An 18,321-nucleotide genomic window follows, 5' to 3' on the forward strand; every position below is an offset into this window, starting at 1 on the left:
GTCATGTCCGACTCTTCATTACCCCATGGACCAGAGCACGGCACACCCTCCTGTCTTCCACTGCCTCCCAGAATTTGGTCAATTTTTATGTTGGTTGCTTTGCAGACACTGTCCAGCCATCTCATCCTCTGTCGTCCCCTTCTCCTCTTGCCGTCACACTTTCCTGACATCAAGGTCTTTTCCAAGGAGTCTTTTCTTCTCATGAGATGGTCAAAATACCGGACCCTCAGCTTCAGGATCTGTCCTTCCAGTGAGCACTCAGGGTTGATTTCCTTTAGAACTGATAGGTTTGCAGTAACTCTAGGCAACTCCAAAGCTTGTCATATTTTAAAGTCTTATTTATCTACATCGCTCTATGTTCTGTATTTAAAAATATATATACCGGTAATAGTCATACAACTGCAAGGAAAAACTACAGTACAGTATAGGCACATATACTTGAAATCCAAAAGTATTATAGTTATGTTAAAGTGTAGGCACATGACTTAAAAATATATGAAAACTGAACTTAAGCTTTAGGCAAATAATTAAGTCAGAAAATACAAGATCAAGAATACAATAAAATACCAATTTTTAAGTTACATAAATAAAATATAGAAGCTTACAGTAGTCTATAAAGGATGAGAATAAAACTCTAGAACACATCAAAGTTCCTAAGAATAAAACAAAAAACAACATAAGGCATGGAAAAGTGTGTTAACTTTAAAAAGTAAATATATATGAAGTGAAAAGCATTATTTAACTTGAACTATGTTTACACACACACAAAATCAATACATCATATTCTTACCCATTTTAGCCAGACTACTGTTAAAAGTCTATGTGAAATCCATTGTTTGTTCTTACAGTGAACCCTCGACTTACATACGGCCCCACTTACGAAGTTTTCAACCTATGGATTTCTCCGGCCACAAAGTTTCACTTCAACTTGCAGCTGGAGAATCGACCGGGAGAGGCGGGGAAAGTGGGAAATTTGAACTGCTTTCAGTTGACCGTTGGCCAGCAAAGCGAGTAGTCTGCTTCCTCGCTCGTACTAGTGGTTAGAGAGTGGCTAGGGAGAGAGTCTTCAGTGAGTCTGCCTGGTACTGTATTGCCTGGTGCTGCCTGGTACTGGACTGTATTTTTTGATTTTATTTTATTTTTTAGATTTTTTATTTTTGACTTTTTTTTTAAGCAGAGAGGATGCCTGTTCTGGGTGAATACTGTTCTGTACATTTACAGTACTGGGTTTTTGCGGTGGTGGTGGGGTTAGGGCTGGGGGGGGTTATGTTTCTGTGCTCAAACAGGCTTAAAATGCAGTTGAGAGTCATGTCTCTGTGCTGAGGAATTCTGTGGAGGAAGAATGCTGGCTTGCAAACAGGCTTAAAAGGCAGTTCAAAGTCATGTCTCTGTGTTTAAACATGCTTTAAAATGGCTTGGTTGAAAAAAAAAGATTTTAAAAGTGATTTTAAAACTGTTCCCTGCCTCCTCGCTCCTTTCCTGAACTTTTTTTGACCTCCCCCTTGTGGTAGAGTATGGATTGGCTGGCTTCCATTAGTTCCTATGGGACAAAAATGGCTGGTTACAGATTAAATGGTTTTCAATATACAGTGGTGCCTCGCTTAACGGGCGCCCCGTTTAATGACGAATCCGCATAGTGATTAAGTTTTTATCGCTATGATTTAGATGAAAAAAATCGCTTTGCGATGATCGGTTTTGCTTACCAATTTTCGCATAGCAATGTTTTTCCAACAGCTGATCGCCAGTTCCAAAATGGTCGGTGGGTAAAAAAAATGGCTGCCCTCTGTGTTTTCGCGCCCATTCCTCGCTTACCGGGCAGCGGAAATGGCGGCCGTATGGAGGATTTTGTCTTTAAGGTGAGTTTTTTGCCCATAGGAACACATTAAACGGGTTTTAATGCATTCCTATGGGCTTTTTTATTTCGCATAGCGATGAATCCATATAGCAACGATTTTGGCTGCACGGATTATCGTTGCTATGCGGGGCACCACTGTATTCCTATGGGAAATGCATATTCGACCTACGGACTTTTCGACCTGCAGCCACCATTCCAATACGGATTAATTCCGTAAGTCGAGGGTCCACTGTATTTATTCTCTGAAACCAATTCCTTATCTGTCTCCTCAAATAAGATGTCAATTCCTGCTGTTACTTCTCACTGATTCAGGTGTGAGGAATCATGGTTAATTTACATTGTACATTTTATTTATCTAAATTGCCAGGAAGCAGTGTTACTCTCTGCTTCTTAGAGACAGTTGTTACTTTCCCTGCTTGATAGTGCCCACTTCTCCCTATTAGTAGAATAAGCAAGTTGCTATCACCTTTGCTTGCATTGAGGTAACTGCCTGTATTTGCACTAATTACCCATCAAAGATCAATGTTCGCTATTTTCACATATCTTGTGTATACATTGGAAAACAAAACAATGTCAATTTTCATGAGAGAGTCTGGTTTTGAAAGGTGTGTGACAGCCCAGACTACTGAAATTAAATTTTTCAAAAGAATTCCAGTTTATAAATAGGATACTGTACTTCTCTATCCATGATTTAAAACACTAAGAAATGCCTGCACAATATCATGCCTGCATTGCCAGCAAGAAAAAAAGATGACAAATCCTAAACGGCAAAGGGCAGCCTGAATGTTCACAACACCAATACTCCTCTGTGATACTGTAATTACAAAAGAGCTGGGAAATGCTGAAGAATCTGATTTCTTTTTTCATCAGTTTACCATTTCTTACCAGAGTTTCAGCACTGTTTTTCAACAAATTACATAGGTATTTTGAATATTAAATTTTGAAAGGCCCTTTAAAAGGACCAATATTTCACCCCTTATAGCGTAGTTTTTTTCTAAGTAAAGAAAAGCATGTAGGGCTAATAATTCTTTTTGAAGATCAGCAAGTTTGGGCCTTTAAATTAATCTGAACTATTTTAAATCTGCTGCAGCTTGTGGTCACTTATTTGTAAATTGGGGTGGATGAGTTAAACAATTCTAATTTTTTAAAAAATCATACTTCAGAAACTCTTTGTCCAAACTTCCTAAAATTGGCACAGAAAAAGAGCAGACTATCTGTTACACTGGTGGTCAACAGAAGGCCAGTTTAAAAATTGTATTTTTAAAATTTGGGCTGCCTCCATTTTTTAGAATTGCTTTGCAAAATTTTGATCTGTTCTGCCATTGCTGCATTCCCATGCAGCAGTAATGTCACTGTGAGTGTTCAGTGTCTGCCTCCCCATTTTTAGTCAATAAACCAGGCAATGTTTTAAGTTCAAAAGCTTTGGTATGTTTTATTCCTTTCTCTAACGGCAACAGTTCAGCAACAGCCTGTTTAGATAACTTCTCCTGAGAGACCAACAGGTCCCGCAGGGGCAACCAGAGTTGTTTCAAAGGGGTTCAAATCTTTAGACTCCCAGGGTCCTGGGGTGCAAGGGTCCAATCCGGATAGTCCCCATTCAACCTCATCGTTTATCAATAGTGGTAAGGTCTCCTCATCTCCCTCATCTCCCCAAAACAGGGATCCCTCTCCCTGACCAGTTCCCCACGGTCCGGGAAGTATCTCCTCCAACGTATTTCTTCCACTCACCATGCCTTGCATTCTTCGGCTTCTCTGGCAATGGCCTCCCACTCTTCCTTCAGCCTTCTCCTCCACTCCCTTGCCTCAGATTCTCCCCAATACGAAGGTCATTGTGGAAGTCCTTTACATCATCTGTAGTCTGCCTCCTCCCTGGGAACTTTTACCTGTTCCCATAGTCCAGTCCAGGGATCCTGTACCCAGATTAATTCCCAGCCCCCCGCCCGGTATGTTGTCCCTTCCAGTATTTATATCCCCCAAACCTGCCTCCACCGTAGACCATCCCTCCCTTTCCTTTCCCGCCAAAACATTCTCTGTTTGTGTGGCTATATTTGACCCCTTCATGCTTGATTCTAACTCTTGGGTGTCAAGACTTTGATGTACCATCCGGGGCAGAGTTGGTGGTGGAGTAGTTTGCATTCCTTTATGGGCCCTAGGGAGAGACTGCCCCACAAGGGCCTCAGCCGCCTCGTCTCCTTCACTACAGTCACCCCAAGTATTTTAGGATTATACCAGTACAAGACGACTGGGCATATAAGACAACCCCCCAACATTTCAACTCAAAATATAGAGTGGACGGCTCTGCTGCTGCCCGGTCCCGCCCTGGAAGTTCATGGCCGGCGAGGAGGAGGGTGAGGAGGAGGGGAAGCGGCCGGCCGGGTGGTGGCAGCAGCTGAGGAGGAAGAGGGGAAGTGGCTCTCTGGCGGTGGGCAGGTGAGTGGGCAGTTGGCTCAGCGGTGAGGGGGAGGGGAAGCGGCTGGGCCGCCGGCGGCAGCGAAGGAGGAGGAAGAGGGGTAGCGGTTCTCTGGCGGCGGACAGGTAAGCAGCTGGCTCAGCAGCGCGGGGCGGCGGGCAGCCCGGTGGTGGGCTCTGGTCACTCAGGCATGGCTGGCTCTGCTTCCCTTCCTCCATCTGGACTGACCGCCTGCCTTCCTCCCCGGCTGGAGTGGCCCCGGGTCACTCACTCAACAGCAGTGGCGGCAGCTCCTTCCTGGCTGAACTGAAGTGCACCCGGCATATAAGACAACCCTCCCCCACTTGGAGGCATGTTTTTGGGCCAAAAATGTCGTCTTATGTGCTGGCAAATACGGTACTATTAATTTTTTCCCAAAATTTGAAAATGTATTTATTTGTCATTTCTAAAGTGTTTTAGATATGTTTTCCCCCCTACCAATTTTAATATCCTATCTGTTTTATTCTTTTAAAATACTGTAACAGTTTATTGTATTTTACTTTCTAATACTAATTGTTTTTGATACTGAAAACTTACTTTATTCCTTTTCAAGAGAAAGGCAGGGTATAAATATCTTAAATATACATTATCTGTAAACAGTTATGATACTCAAAACAATAATTCACTTTGGATCATGTAAAAATTACTAATAATTAAACAGCTAGTCTTGACTCTCCCTCCCCTCATTCAATGAGTTAATAATGCATATATATACAGTGGTGCCTCGCTTAACGGGCACCCCGTTTAACAACGAATCCGTATAGCGATGAAGATTTTGCAATCGCAAAAGCGATCGCATTGCAATGGTTTAGATAGGAAAAAATCGCTTTGCGATGATCGGTAACCTGTTTTGCTTACCGATTATCACATAGCAATGATTTTCCAACAGCTGATCGGCAGTTCCAAAATGGCTGCCGGGTTAAAAAAAATGGCCGTCTGCTGTGTTTTCGCGCCGATTCCTCGCTTACCGGGCAGCAAAAATGGTGGTCGTATGGAGGATTTTCACTTAAAGGTGAGTTTTAAGCCCATAGGAATGCATTGAAGGGGTTTCAATGCATTCCTATGGCCTTTTAAAAATTGCATAGCGACGAAATCGCTTTGCAGTGATTTTTGCTGCACGGATTATCGTCGCTATGGGGGGCACCACTGTAATATTAAATGTTAATTTCATATTTAACAACAACAACAACAACAACAACAACAACAACAACAACAACAATAATCAGTGTAGTATGAATAATGAATGTAGATCACAAGAAACTATGGGTTGTTCTGGAAGAAATGGGTGTGCCTCACCATTTGATTATCTTGATGTGTAATTTGTACAGTGGAAAAGAAACTAACATTTTTCTGTAATTAAATATGAATTTCAAGTGCTTTCCAGCAGACTCCTTTTTTAAAAAAAACTTAAAAGTTATTCATATTTTAGATAGATTTCAAAGTAATAGTTTAAATATTTATGGAAAAACAACAAAATATCTTGTAGCACTCTGAAGACTAACAAGCTTTATTTGGCAGAAGTTTTTGTGGACTCTGACCCACCTGCATGCTTTTGATGCATGTAAGAATATTCCTTTTTTGTTTTTTGCTGCAGGAGACTAACAGCTGCTTCATATGTACATGCCCTGTTAGTACTGTAGAATAAAAAGATCAGCATTCTCTCTTCTGAGTGTTTTCTTGATCTCAACAGGATTACAGTATAAACCTTTGTAGATTATCTTCAAGCTTATTGCTTTCATGTCAATTGCTACCATATTCTGTGCCACTGTGCCTCCTCCATTTCTCCAGAGTGAAGCCGTTAGTGACAGAACAACCCAACACAGCTTATTGTTTCCAGCCCATCTTTTTCTGAAGAAGGGACACATCCTTAGAAGACATTGAAAAACTTGATTTTTTTCTTGCACCTATGGTTAGTCAATAGATAAATAAGACAGCAAAAAGCCCCACCTCAAAAAAGTAGGACTTCCTGCTTTTTCTTACTCAAGTATTACCAAATATGTAAAAGTGGAACTTGTCTGTATACAAGCCAACAATGCATAAAACATCTTGCATGCAAATGAAAGCTGGATTTGGACAGGGTGAAACTTTGAAAGGAAAAGTAAAGGAGAATTATTTTTCCTGTAATCTAAAAAATGGGTACTGGTTATTTTTTACTGGAAATCCAAGGCAATTTCAAACGGATTTCTCATTGTAACATTAGTAGCAGAATTACACTGCAGGACTGCCATAAACTAATCTCTTAGGTGCTCCGCCAGTCTACAGCATGGAGAAAACATCGGTAGTCTTGCTCCTGTTGTCTTTATTTATTTATTTTTATTTATATCCCGCCTATCTGGTCGGGTGAGGACCACTTTCCTTAAGCTCTCCATTGGTGTATGATTTGGGGCTACAATACTGTACTTATTATAAATCATTTCCTTCTCCAGAGCACCTACTCAACAAACACCCCCACACCAATGACTGTAGGTGGGGGTGTTCTCCTGGCACCTGTGATGGGAGAAAAGAAGCCTCCGTGGCTCCACTTAATTCTGTTCCGTGAGAGCCAGGCGTCTACTTTGGGCATGTCTGTCGCCTGAAGAGCCTCCATGACGACTTTCTCCCTCAGTCCACCTTGTTCTGCTCCGAGTTGAAACAGAGGGGCGGAGTGCAAGGGGAGAAAAGGTTCGTGGAAGAAAGCCGGTGAGGACAAGGTGTAAACCGTGAGAAGGCGCTATTTGTTTTTGCAACCCACCTCCGACGGAATAACGGACTTTTAAAACACTAAACCCAAAATGGAATTAAAAGTGACCCAAACAAAAAAGGGTTTGCAAATTGTACTTTCCCGTTTCACCACATCACAAAACGAACACGGCTTTTTTTGCCTCCCCATTTCGTTTTTGGAGAGGATCCGCTATAGCATTGCAGTCACAGCTACAGTCAGAAGCCCTATCCACGAAGTTTTGAACTTCTGCAGTGACCTCGAAAGAACCTCCCTCGAAGCCCTGGCTCATCTTTCGAAACAGGCTTCGCGTGAAAGGCAAGCAAGAAGCACCGCACGCAGCCAACCTCCTCTTCTCCCCCCCCCCCCACTCTGCGGCCAGGTATCCAGCCGCCCATTCTAACAGACCTTCTGGGGGCAGTATACCGCGCACGAGGGTGAAGCGGTTTCTCTAATCAGGCTCTAAGGCTTTCAGGAAAAACGGAAGTGGGAGCGGACTTCCACGGATATACGTCAGAAGCCTTTAACTTCCGGTAGCGTGTAAAAGAAGAAGGAGGGGAAGTATTTCCTTTTTTGGCCACAGGCGGGGCTGAGGCCTCCTCTGTACCTCCCGCCAACTGGGCTCTATCCCCCTTTTTAACATCAGTTTGACCCCCCTTGAGGGGTTGCGTGGTTTTTTGTGAGTGGGACGGGGAACTAGAACTCCTGCCCCATTTTTTTGCCCTGTACAGCCGCGTGAGTAACTTTGTGAGGAGCTGGAACAGGAAAAAGAAGGACAAGAGGAGCCATGGCTGACGGACCAGCCTCGGCCCTGTCCGAGTCTGGCTGGTGAGTAAGCAGTGGGAGAGGGGCGCGGCTCTTTGGATCTGGCGGCTGGTTCTCTCTGGGCTGCTTTTTCTCGCCCTCCCCGCGCTCTTTTGTTGGATATTCACAAACCCTTTTATGGTTGTTTTCGTTGCTTACATTTTGGCCGGACCAGGTTAAAAAAAACAACAGGTGCGGCTTTTAATGCCAGGCCCTCTATAATGCTAATGGTGCTTCTAGTTGCTACTAATGAGAATGCTATTTTTTCTAATTCTTGCTCTGTTCTTTATCATGTTAACAAGTTGAAACTGTTTAAACTTGACGGGAATCTTGAAAGGTTAATAGATTAATTTTATCAGATTAATTTGCTTTGGGCTTGGAATAGTATCCAGAGGTGGCATGGTGTACATTGGCACAAGTAGTCATAATAGCAGCAGCAGTCGTGTTTGTTTTCATCATAGCAACAATCTATAGTATGTGGCAGCATGTGAATAAAACAAGGAGAGGCGTGGATTTCTCTTAAGGAATTCGTAGCTTACATTTTGACAGCATGAAGCAACAGTGGGGTAAGGAGAAGAATGAGAGCTTTGTGGCATGCGTTATTTACAAATGCAGTTATTTGTGTTCTGAATTTCTTTACCTGAGTTAACAATAAAACATTTTGCATTTACATCTAAAATTATTAGAACTCATGAGCTTCTACTACACTGCTTTGGTAATATATGCACGTTTTAGTCATATATGTATTAAAAGGTGGATCTTGCAAAATTAGTTCTTTGGTTGTTGGATAGTTGTTAGGCCAATGGGAATATTTATGAAGATATATTTAGCTGGAGAAGGTTGTGGTTGTCATTATACCACAATACTTTTTGTTTAGCTAGTAATATTCTGCAGTTGTAGCTATTGATTACAATATGGTTTGATGTGTTAGGTGTTAATGTCTACTACTGTATATGTTAATAATGATTAAGTTGCTTGTTGCAAACCTGTTGGCACATTCTTTTGTTTCAGATTTGGTGAACAGAGATCAATAGTGTATACAGCATACTAAAATTTTGAAAAAATTATATCTTTTTAGAGTGATTGGTATGTTTTAATATGCAAAGTTGATCCAGTTTTCTGGAAGCTTAGTAAACAAACGGATTAATTTTAAGTATGTTGAGCTTATTCTTGTGGCCAAACAGCAGGTTGTCTGGTTTGGCTAGTTCACAGCTGTGCTGAAACATGTTTGTTTGCAAATATAAAATAATGATAGTCTGTTGTCTATTAGTTATCTCCTATAAGGGGGTCAAGTTTTGTTTTGCATGTTTAATCTTGTTTGCCATTTCTTCAGTCAAAAAAGTGTTTAGTTGGTGTTGTATTAGCTTGATCTTCATTTTCAAATGTGATATTGATGGGTTTTGTTTAAATTGATGTTCACTTAGTTTTTCATCTAATTCCTTATATATTTCTTTTGTCTTTTTAATCTTGCGGCAAATCTTATTGCTAATTCTCTGAAGACACATTTTGCAGCCTCCCATACTGTGGTGTTTCTGGTTTCATATTTATTTTGAAGAAAGTTTCCATTTTTTCTTTTATTTGCTTTTGAAAATCTTCATTTTTAAAAATATATATTAATAAATATATAAAAATATTTATATATTTATATATTTATTTATATATGGATGAGTTATTAAAGAAGCTATAGGACATTGCAGAACTAGACATGCTTTCAGAGGCACTACAGGATCAACGAAGAGACTTTATAAAGCAGAGTTGGAAAATATTTGTATTTAATCTCCATTGTTGAGCTTTACAAGATGTCTCTAACTGCAGTAATATTGGACTGTGGTCTGCCAAAGTGTTTGCAAGAATTTCTATTTCTTTCATTTCCTTAATCAAATTTGTTGAGATCCAAGAGGCATCAGTTCTTGACCAGCTTTAATGTCTATTTGAGAAATGTGTATAATCTCTTTGTGTTGAATATTTTGGTCTCCATAATTCTTCTGCCATTTGAAAGAATATTTTTGGGATCATATTTCTTCTTCTTTTCCGTCTTTTCTCCTTGTCCTATAGAGGTATCTAGGTTCCTATCAAAGACTGCATTGAAAAGTCTCCCGTTATGCAATATTTCTGATAATCAGTGCTAGGGAGTTCTTTTTGTAGGTTTTTGTAAAAAATGTCTTGATTTTCATTTGGTGCATATATATTTACAATCAGTATTTTTTAAGTTCTTTTTGTATTTCCACCATGAATATTCTTCCATCTTGTGATGCATGGACCAATTTGGGGTTTAGTTCTTTCTTAACTTAAATGGCCAGTCTTCTCTCCCCCCCCCCAACCTGATGCTGTAAATATCTCTCCCAATTATCCTCTTTTATCATTATGTGTGTTTCTTGTAGGCAAATCATATCTAATTCTAACTTACAACTTAATTATAAGAAGATCCTTTTTCTTTTTTGTGTGGAATTTATTCCATTGACATCAACTGAAAGAAATTTCCATTGGTTCTTATTCATTGGCCTTAGTTTTACTGTTTTCCCCTCTCTTTTCCTAGCGCCTTTTGTCTGCATCTTCGACTTGGTTTCTATTTCTTCTTCCTATTTTTCTATGTCTGACTCTGTTTCTTCTTCTGATTCTGACTCCTCTGTTTTAGAACTTTCCTTTTTTTCCTTTTCCTCCTCTATCTATTTATTTTCCTTTCTATTTTTCTCTCTCTTTTCTCCATGAATTCTGCTGCTTTCTTTGGGTTGTTTATAAAGTATCTTTGGGTCTGGAATTGGAAAGTAAGCCCTTCTGGAGTTAGCCAACTATATATTATTGCATTTTGTTTAAGATAGTTTGTCAGACATTCTTTTTTTTCTGTTTTGTCATATTTTCCACGGAATGTGCTTCAAAATCTTAAATTCTTTTCCATTTATCTCTAATTTATTTCCTTGTGGAGATTTTAGGATTATATTTCTAAAGGTTGTTTTTATAAATTTAACATCTATTTCCTTCAGTAAATTATGCCTCTTTGTATAAGCTGAGGAAAACGCTCCATGCTTTATATTTTTTTTTTCACTTCTGCTGTTGTACTGCTAGGATTGGTACAAGCGCTTCCAGTACACAATCAATTATGTTTTCTTCTTTCTTTTCATATATATTCTGGAGTCTAAGTAGATATGTTACTTTATCCATTACCAAATTTAATAGCATGTCCTCATCCTGTTTTCTCTGTGTCTGTTACTCTCGTTGTTCTTTACATAATTCTTCTAGTTTATCCTCTGTTTTTTAACAGTTTGTGAAATCTTTCTGATTTTTTGTGCTTTTTTCCACTTGTTGCTTTGTCTCTCTAGTCTGAGTCCCAAATTCTTTAATCTGCTGGGAGAGTTGATTCAGGATTTTCTGTAATTCCCTCTGAATTAGTACTTCAAGATTTTGTTGTAGATTCTGCTGCCAGTCTCTCAGAGATTCTTATTCTAGTAAGGGTTGTCTCAGTTGCAGGTGAGCTCCTTGGAGTCTTTCCTGGGAATTTTCCAGTAATTTTAACTAAGGTGTGCGAAAAATATTTTAAAATCAATGTTGTTATTGTTGTTTAGTCCTTTAGTCGTGTCTGACTCTTCGTGACCCCATGGACCAGAGCACGCCACGCCCTTCTGTCTTCCAGTGCCTCCCGGAGTTTGGTCAAATTCATGTTGGTAGCTTCAGTGACACTGTCCAACCATCTCACCCTCTGTCATCCCTTTCTCCTCTTGCCCTCACACTTTCCCAACATCAGGGTCTTTTCCAGGAGTCTTCTCTTCTCATGAGATAATCAAAGTATTGGAGCCTCAGCTTCAGGATCTGTCCTTCCAGTGAGCTCTCGGGGTTGATTTCCTTCAAAATGGATAGGTTTGTTCTCTTTGCAGTTCAGGGATCACTCAAGAGCCTCATCCAGCACCACAATTCAAAAGCATCAATTCTTCAGCAGTCAGATTTCTTTATGGTCCAGCTCTCACCTCCAAACACCACTACAGGAAAAACCATAGCTTTGACTATGTGGACTTTTGTCAGCAAGGTGACGTCTCTGACTGTGTAGAACTTCTCCATCTTTGCCTGCCGAAAACATAATCCGTCTGATTTTGGTACTGCCTATCTGGTGATGTTCATGTGTTGATTCGCCTCTTGTTTTGTTGGAAAAGAGTGTTTGTGATGACCAGCTTGTTCTCTTGACAAAACTCTATTAGCCTTTGCTCTGCTTCATTTTGAACTCCAAGGCCAAACTTACCTGTTGTTCTTTTTATCTCTTGACTCCCTACTTTAGCATTCCAGTCCCATATAATGAGGAGAACATCTTTCTCTGGAGTCAGTTCTAGAAGATGTTGTAAGTCTTCATAGAATTGGTCAGTTTCAGCCTCTTCAGCATCGGTGATGCTTTTGCCCAACCACTTCATTAGCTCTGGAGCTATTTAAACTTGGATGACTGTGATGTTGAAAGATCTGCCTTAGATTCGTATTGAAATCATTCTATCATTTTTGAGATTGTCTCCCAGTACAGCTTTTCGCACTCTTTTGTTGACTATGAGGGCTAGTTCGTTTCTTCTACGGGATTCTTGCCTACAATAGTAGATATGACAATCGTCTGGATTGAATTTGCCCATTCCCATCCATTTTAGTTCACTGACGTCCTGGATGTCAATGTTTATTCTTGCTATCTCCTGTTTTACCACATCCAGCTTACCAAGGTTCATAGATGTTACATTCCAGGTTCGTATGCAGTATTTTTCTTTGCCGCATTGGACTTTTCTTTCACTTCCAGGCATGTCCACAGTTGAGTGCCCTTTCTGCTTTTGCCCAACCACTTCATTAGCTCTGGAACTACATGTACTTAACCTCCATTCTTCCTCAGTAGCATGTTGGACACCTTCCGACCTGAGGGGCTCATCTTCCAGTGTCATATCTTTTAGCCTTTTTTTTTCTGTTCATGGGGTTTTCTTGGCAAAGATATTGGAAGGGGTTGCCAATTCCTGCTTCAGGTGGATTGCATTTAGTCAGAATCCACTATGACCTGTCCATCTTGGGTGCCCTGCATGGTACAGCCTATAGCTTCTCTGAATTACTTAAGCCCCTTCGCCACTTCCAGGCAGCAATCCTTGAAGGGGCAAAATCAATGTACTTGCCCTAAAACCAAATCCCATTTAACAACCAAATCATTCAATATTGAATTATCAATATATTACATGCATCAATGTCCCAATTAAATTAATTGTCTTTGTTTTTTCTTCTGTCTTACCTTGAAAATCCAATAGATGCCACTGTTAGTCTTTTTTTCTTTTAATCTGCTTTCTATGTCCCATGTTTACATTCTGATTTTCCCTCTCTGGCTTGTTATCTCTTCCTTCCCCCCTTCTCTCGGATTCTTCTGCCTCTCAAGGTCTGTGTAAAATATTTCTGAGTTAATTATGTTTCCAAAGCCTCATCTCAGCATTGTTTATCAGTAGTCCCTCTCCTTTCACTCCTACACCAATAATTCACAGAAATGCCATTTTGTTCCAGCCTTGAATCATCTCCCCCCTCTCTTATTGCTCAGTTCATAGTCCAACATAGTCCAGCTCTTTCACCCAAGATAGGATGGAGGTGTGGGGTGTCACTATCACCTCTCCCTAAACAGATAATGATCTTAGTAAGGGAGTCACTATGGGTGCAAAACTACCACCTTTAGTACCTGAAGTAGGTCGTTTAGGCCTCAGAAGTGCATAGTACATGTGTGTGTGTGTTTAGTCGTTTAGTCGTGTCCGACTCTTCGTGACCCCATGGACCAGAGCACGCCAGGCCCTCCTGTCTTCTACTGCCTCCCGGAGTTGTGTCAGGTTCATGTTGGTTGCTTCGCAGACACTATCCAGCCATCTCATCCTCGGTCGTCCCCTTCTCCTCTTGCCATCACACTTTCCCAACATTAGGGTCTTTTCCAGGGAGTCTTTTCTTCTCATTAGATGGCCAAAGTACTGGAGCCTCAGCTTCAGGATCTGTCCTTCCAGTGAGCACTCAGGGTTGATTTCCTTTAGAACTGATAGGTTTGTTCTCCTTGCAGTCCAGGGGATTCTCAAGAGCCTCCTCCAGCACCACAATTCAAAGGCATCAATTCTTCGGCGGTCTGCTTTCTTTATGGTCCAGCTCTCACTTCCATACATCACGACAGGAAAAACCATAGCTTTGACTATTCGGACTTTTGTTGGCAAGGTGATGTCTCTGCTTTTCAAGATGCTGTCCAGATTTGTCATCGCTTTCCTCCCAAGAAGAAGGCACCTTTTAATTTCAGGGCTGCTGTCTCCATCTGCAGTGATCATGGAGCCCAGGAAGATAAAATTTGACACTGCCTCCATATCTTCCCCTTCTGTTTCCCAGGAGGTGATGGGACCAGTGGCCATGATCTTAGTTTTTTTGATGTTGAGTTTCAGACCGTTTTTTGCACTCTCCTCTTTCACTCTCATTACAAGGTTCTTTAATTCCTCCTCACTTTCTGCCATCAGAGTGGTATCATCTGCATATCGGAGGTTGTTGATATTTCTTCCGGCAATCTTAATTCTGGCTTGGGTTTCTTCCAGTCCAGCCTTCCGCATGATGTATTCTGCATATAAGTTAAATAAGCTGGGGGACAATATACAGCCTTGCCGTACTCCTTTCCCAATTTTGAACCACTCAGTTTTTCCATGACCAGTTCTAACTGTTGCTTCCTGTCCCACATATAGGTTTCTCAGGAGACAGATAAAGTGGTCAGGCACTCCCATTTCTTTAAGAACTTGCCATAGTTTGCTGTGGTCCACACAGTCAAAGGCTTTCGCATAGTCAATGAAGCAGAAGTAGATATTTTTCTGGAACTCTCTGGCTTTCTCCATAATCCAGCGCAAGTTAGCAATTTGGTCTCGAGTTCCTCTGCCTCTTCGGAATCCAGCTTGTACTTCTGGGAGTTCTCGGTCCACATACTGCTGAAGCCTACCTTGGAGGATTTTGAGCATAACCTTGCTAGCGTGCGAAATGAGTGCAATTGTACGGTAGTTGGAGCATTCTTTGGCACTGCCTTTCTTTGGGATTGGGATGTAGACTGATCTTTTCCAATCCTCTGGCCACTGTTGAGTTTTCCAAACTTGCTGGCATATTGAATGTAGCACCTTAACAGCATCATCTTTCAAGATTTTAAATAGTTCAACTGGAATGCCATCACCTCCACTGGCCTTGTTGTTAGCCAGGCTTTCTAAGGCCCACTTGACTTCGCTCTCCAGGATGTCTGGCTCAAGGTCAGCAACTACATTGTCTGGGTTGTCCGGGATATCCACATCTTTCTGATATAATTCCTCTGTGTATTCTTGCCACCTCTTCTTGACGTCTTCTGCTTCTGTTAGGTCCCTCCCATTTTTGTCTTTTATCATGTTCATCTTTGCGCAAAATGTTCCTCTAATATGTCCAATTTTCCTGAACAGATCTCTGGTCTTTCCTTTTCTGTTATCTTTCTCTATTTCTTTGCATTGTTCATTTAAGGAGGCCCTCTTGTCTCTCCTTGCTATTCTTTGGAAGTCTGAATTCAAGTTTCTGTAACTTTCCCTATCTCCCTTGCATTTTGCTTCCCTTCTCCTCTCTGCTATTTCTAAGGCCTCGTTGGACAGCCACTTTGCTTTCTTGCATTTCCTTTTCTTTGGGATGGTTTTCGTTGCTGCCTCCTGGACAATGTTACGAGCCTCTATCCAAAGTTCTTCAGGCACTCTGTCCACCAAATCTAGTTCCTTAAATCTGTTCTTTACTTCCACTGTGTATTCATAAGGGATTTGGTTTAGATTATACCTGAGTGGCCCAGTGGTTTTTCCTACTCTCTTCAGTCTAACCTTGAATTTTGCTATGAGAAGCTGATGATCAGAACCGCAGTCAGCTCCAGGTCTTGTTTTTGCTGACTGTATAGAGCTTCTCCATCTTTGGCTGCAGAGAATATAATCAATCTGATTTCGCTATTGCCCATCTGGTGATTTCCATGTATAGTCGCCTCTTGTGTTGTTGGAAAAGAGTGTTTGTGATGACCAGCTTATTCTCTTGACAAAACTCTATTAGCCTTTGTCCTGCTTCGTTCTGAACTCCAAGGCCAAACTTCCCTGTTGTTCCTTTTATCTCTTGGCTCCCTACTTTAGCATTCCAGTCCCCTAGAATGAGAAGAACATCTTTCTTTGGTGTCAGTTCTAGAAGGTGTTGTAAATCTTCATAGAATTGTTCAATTTCAGTCTCCTCAGCAATGCTGGTTGGTGCATAAACTTGGATTATTGTGATGTTGAATGGTCTGCCTTGGATTCGTATTGATATCATTCTATCATTTTTGAGATTGTATCCCATTACAGCTTTTCCCACTCTTTTGTTGACTATGAGGGCTACTCCATTCCTTCTACGGGATTCTTGTCCACAATAGTAGATATGATAATCATCTGAGCGGAATTCGCCCATTCCTGTCCATTTTAGTTCACTGATGCCCAGGATGTCGATGTTTATTCTTGCCATCTCCTGTTTGACCACCTCCAGCTTCCCAGTGTTCATAGATCTTACATTCCAGGTTCCTATGCAGTATTTTTCTTTGCGGCATTGGATTTTCCTTTCACTTCCAGGCACGTCCACAGCTGAGTGTCCTTTCGGCTTTGGCCCAACCACTTCATTAGCTCTGGAGATACTTGTACTTGTCCTCCGCTCTTCCTCAGTAGCATGTTGGACGCCTTCCGACCTGAGGGGCCCATCTTCCAGCGTCATATCTTTTAGCCTTTTGTTTCTGATCATGGGGCGTTCTTGGCAAAGATACTGGAGTGGCTTGCCATTTCCTACTCCAGGTGGATTGCGTTTAGTCGGAACTCTCCACTATGTCCTGTCCGTCTTGGGTGTCCCTGCACGGCATAGCCCATAGTTTCTCTGAGTTACTCAAGCCCCTTCGCCACGACAAGGCAGCAATCCATGAAGAAGGCATAGTACATGCCCCATTGATAAGCCCGACCTGAAAGAAACCTTTGCCTGCTTACACGGCAGTAAATCATTGACTATGTGCTTCCTTTGACAGCACAATAGCCTGGCCAGGTAGGTCCTCTCAATATTATAGTAGCAATTAGTGACCTCCTCAAATCCCTATTGGATTTAGGTGTAGTCCTGCTGTTCAAGAGACCAGTCCTCTGTTGAAGACTTATATTTGTTTTTAAAATAAATAAATAAATAAATAAATAAATTAGAATACTGTACAGTTGTAGCTTTAAAGGCATGAGCATTAGGCATATCCAGCAGTTACAATGATTAAAATAAGCTTACTATTTCTAAGTAAAATTAACAATTAAAACTAAGCCAAGTAATCATCTTTGCTCTCCCTACATGTTAGCTGAAACTGGGCTATTTCCTTCCCCTCCTTCAAAAGACAAAACTCTCACATTTGACAACATCCACCAACTAACACCAATCCCATACACGAACAACCATTTTCTATATGTCTCTGTACCTTCTTCATGACACTTCTAAGCTGTTAACCAATTAAGAGCAAGTGGATGTAACATAGTTCTTCGCCCACATTTCACATGAGGAAATCCAAGCCCAGGTGGCTTATCTTTCCCCAATTAAGCGGTATGCTCTGTTTAGTCTTCTCTGGGCCTCTGTGGCCTTGCTTCCTTACCTTTGTGCCTGGCAGCACAATTCAAGCAATCTCATGAGCACATTTCAGTGCTTTCAAATCCATCTTATACAGTTTCAGCCAATGTTCCTGTGCCTCTCCCTCCTCCTCCCCTTTCTTCGCTTTCAGGTTGTTTTCAATCTCAATATTCCGGTAAATCCAATAATTGTTTCATCTTACTGTTTCTGGTTCCCTTATATGGGTTTTGATTGCAGTATATTTTGAGAATTCTTCCATTTTCTCTCACACTCTGCCTTGGGGCATTCCAGGTTTTGTCCCAAGATGGCCCTTTCCCAGCTGAACCTTATGATGTTTGCTTCTGAGTTGGATATCTCGGTGTTTCATCGATCATGACTGTAATTTTTAAAGAGATGTAGCTCTTGCCTTAAACTGCATTTTAAATATTCACATTGTTCTTTTTTTACTTTTAAAAGAGTCTTTACTCTTAATAGAGGTGCTACTGTATTTTACAATTTAACTAAAAACACTCTTGTGAGTATTTTATTGTGCTTTTGACCGTGTGTTTTTACTTAAGTACGGTATATATTTATAGCTTAAGTTCTATTTTTAAACATTTAAGCCAGTGGTTCTTAACCTTTTTGAAAGAAATGTCCCCTTGAGCCATTGAGGATGTTATCATTGCCCCCCTCACCACGGCAATGTCCTATTTATTTATTTATTTATTTATTTATTTATTTATTTATTTATTAATTAATTAATTAATTAATTAATTAATTAATTAATTAATTAATTAATTAATTAATTAATTAATTAATTAATTAATTACACTTAAATCCAATGACCCCTGAAAATAAAATTCAATTGCAAGAAAATGAAATGCCCGAAAAAAAAAACAGGAACATTTAATGATTTAGTTACAAGTGAATTTTAAGATGCAAGAA

General features: G+C 40.7%; 1 protein-coding gene across 7 annotated transcripts in view; it reads left to right on the forward strand.

Moving 5' to 3' along the window:
- The first annotated feature begins 6,315 nt into the window (after positions 1–6,315).
- Positions 6,316–18,321, forward strand: part of TDRD3 (tudor domain containing 3) — a 267,090-nt gene continuing 255,084 nt past the window's right edge. For all 7 annotated transcript variants that reach the window (XR_013543718.1, XR_013543717.1, XR_013543713.1 and 4 more), the window contains exon 1: positions 6,316–7,830. Coding sequence is in view for 2 of the 7 variants with exons in the window: in XM_020792506.3 (XP_020648165.2) it covers positions 7,790–7,830 (41 nt within the window). In the remaining 5 variants the exon portion in view is untranslated. The remainder of the gene's footprint in view (positions 7,831–18,321) is intronic.

This window comes from Pogona vitticeps, chromosome 3 (assembly GCF_051106095.1).
Source record: "Pogona vitticeps strain Pit_001003342236 chromosome 3, PviZW2.1, whole genome shotgun sequence".
Lineage (NCBI taxonomy): Eukaryota > Metazoa > Chordata > Lepidosauria > Squamata > Agamidae > Pogona > Pogona vitticeps.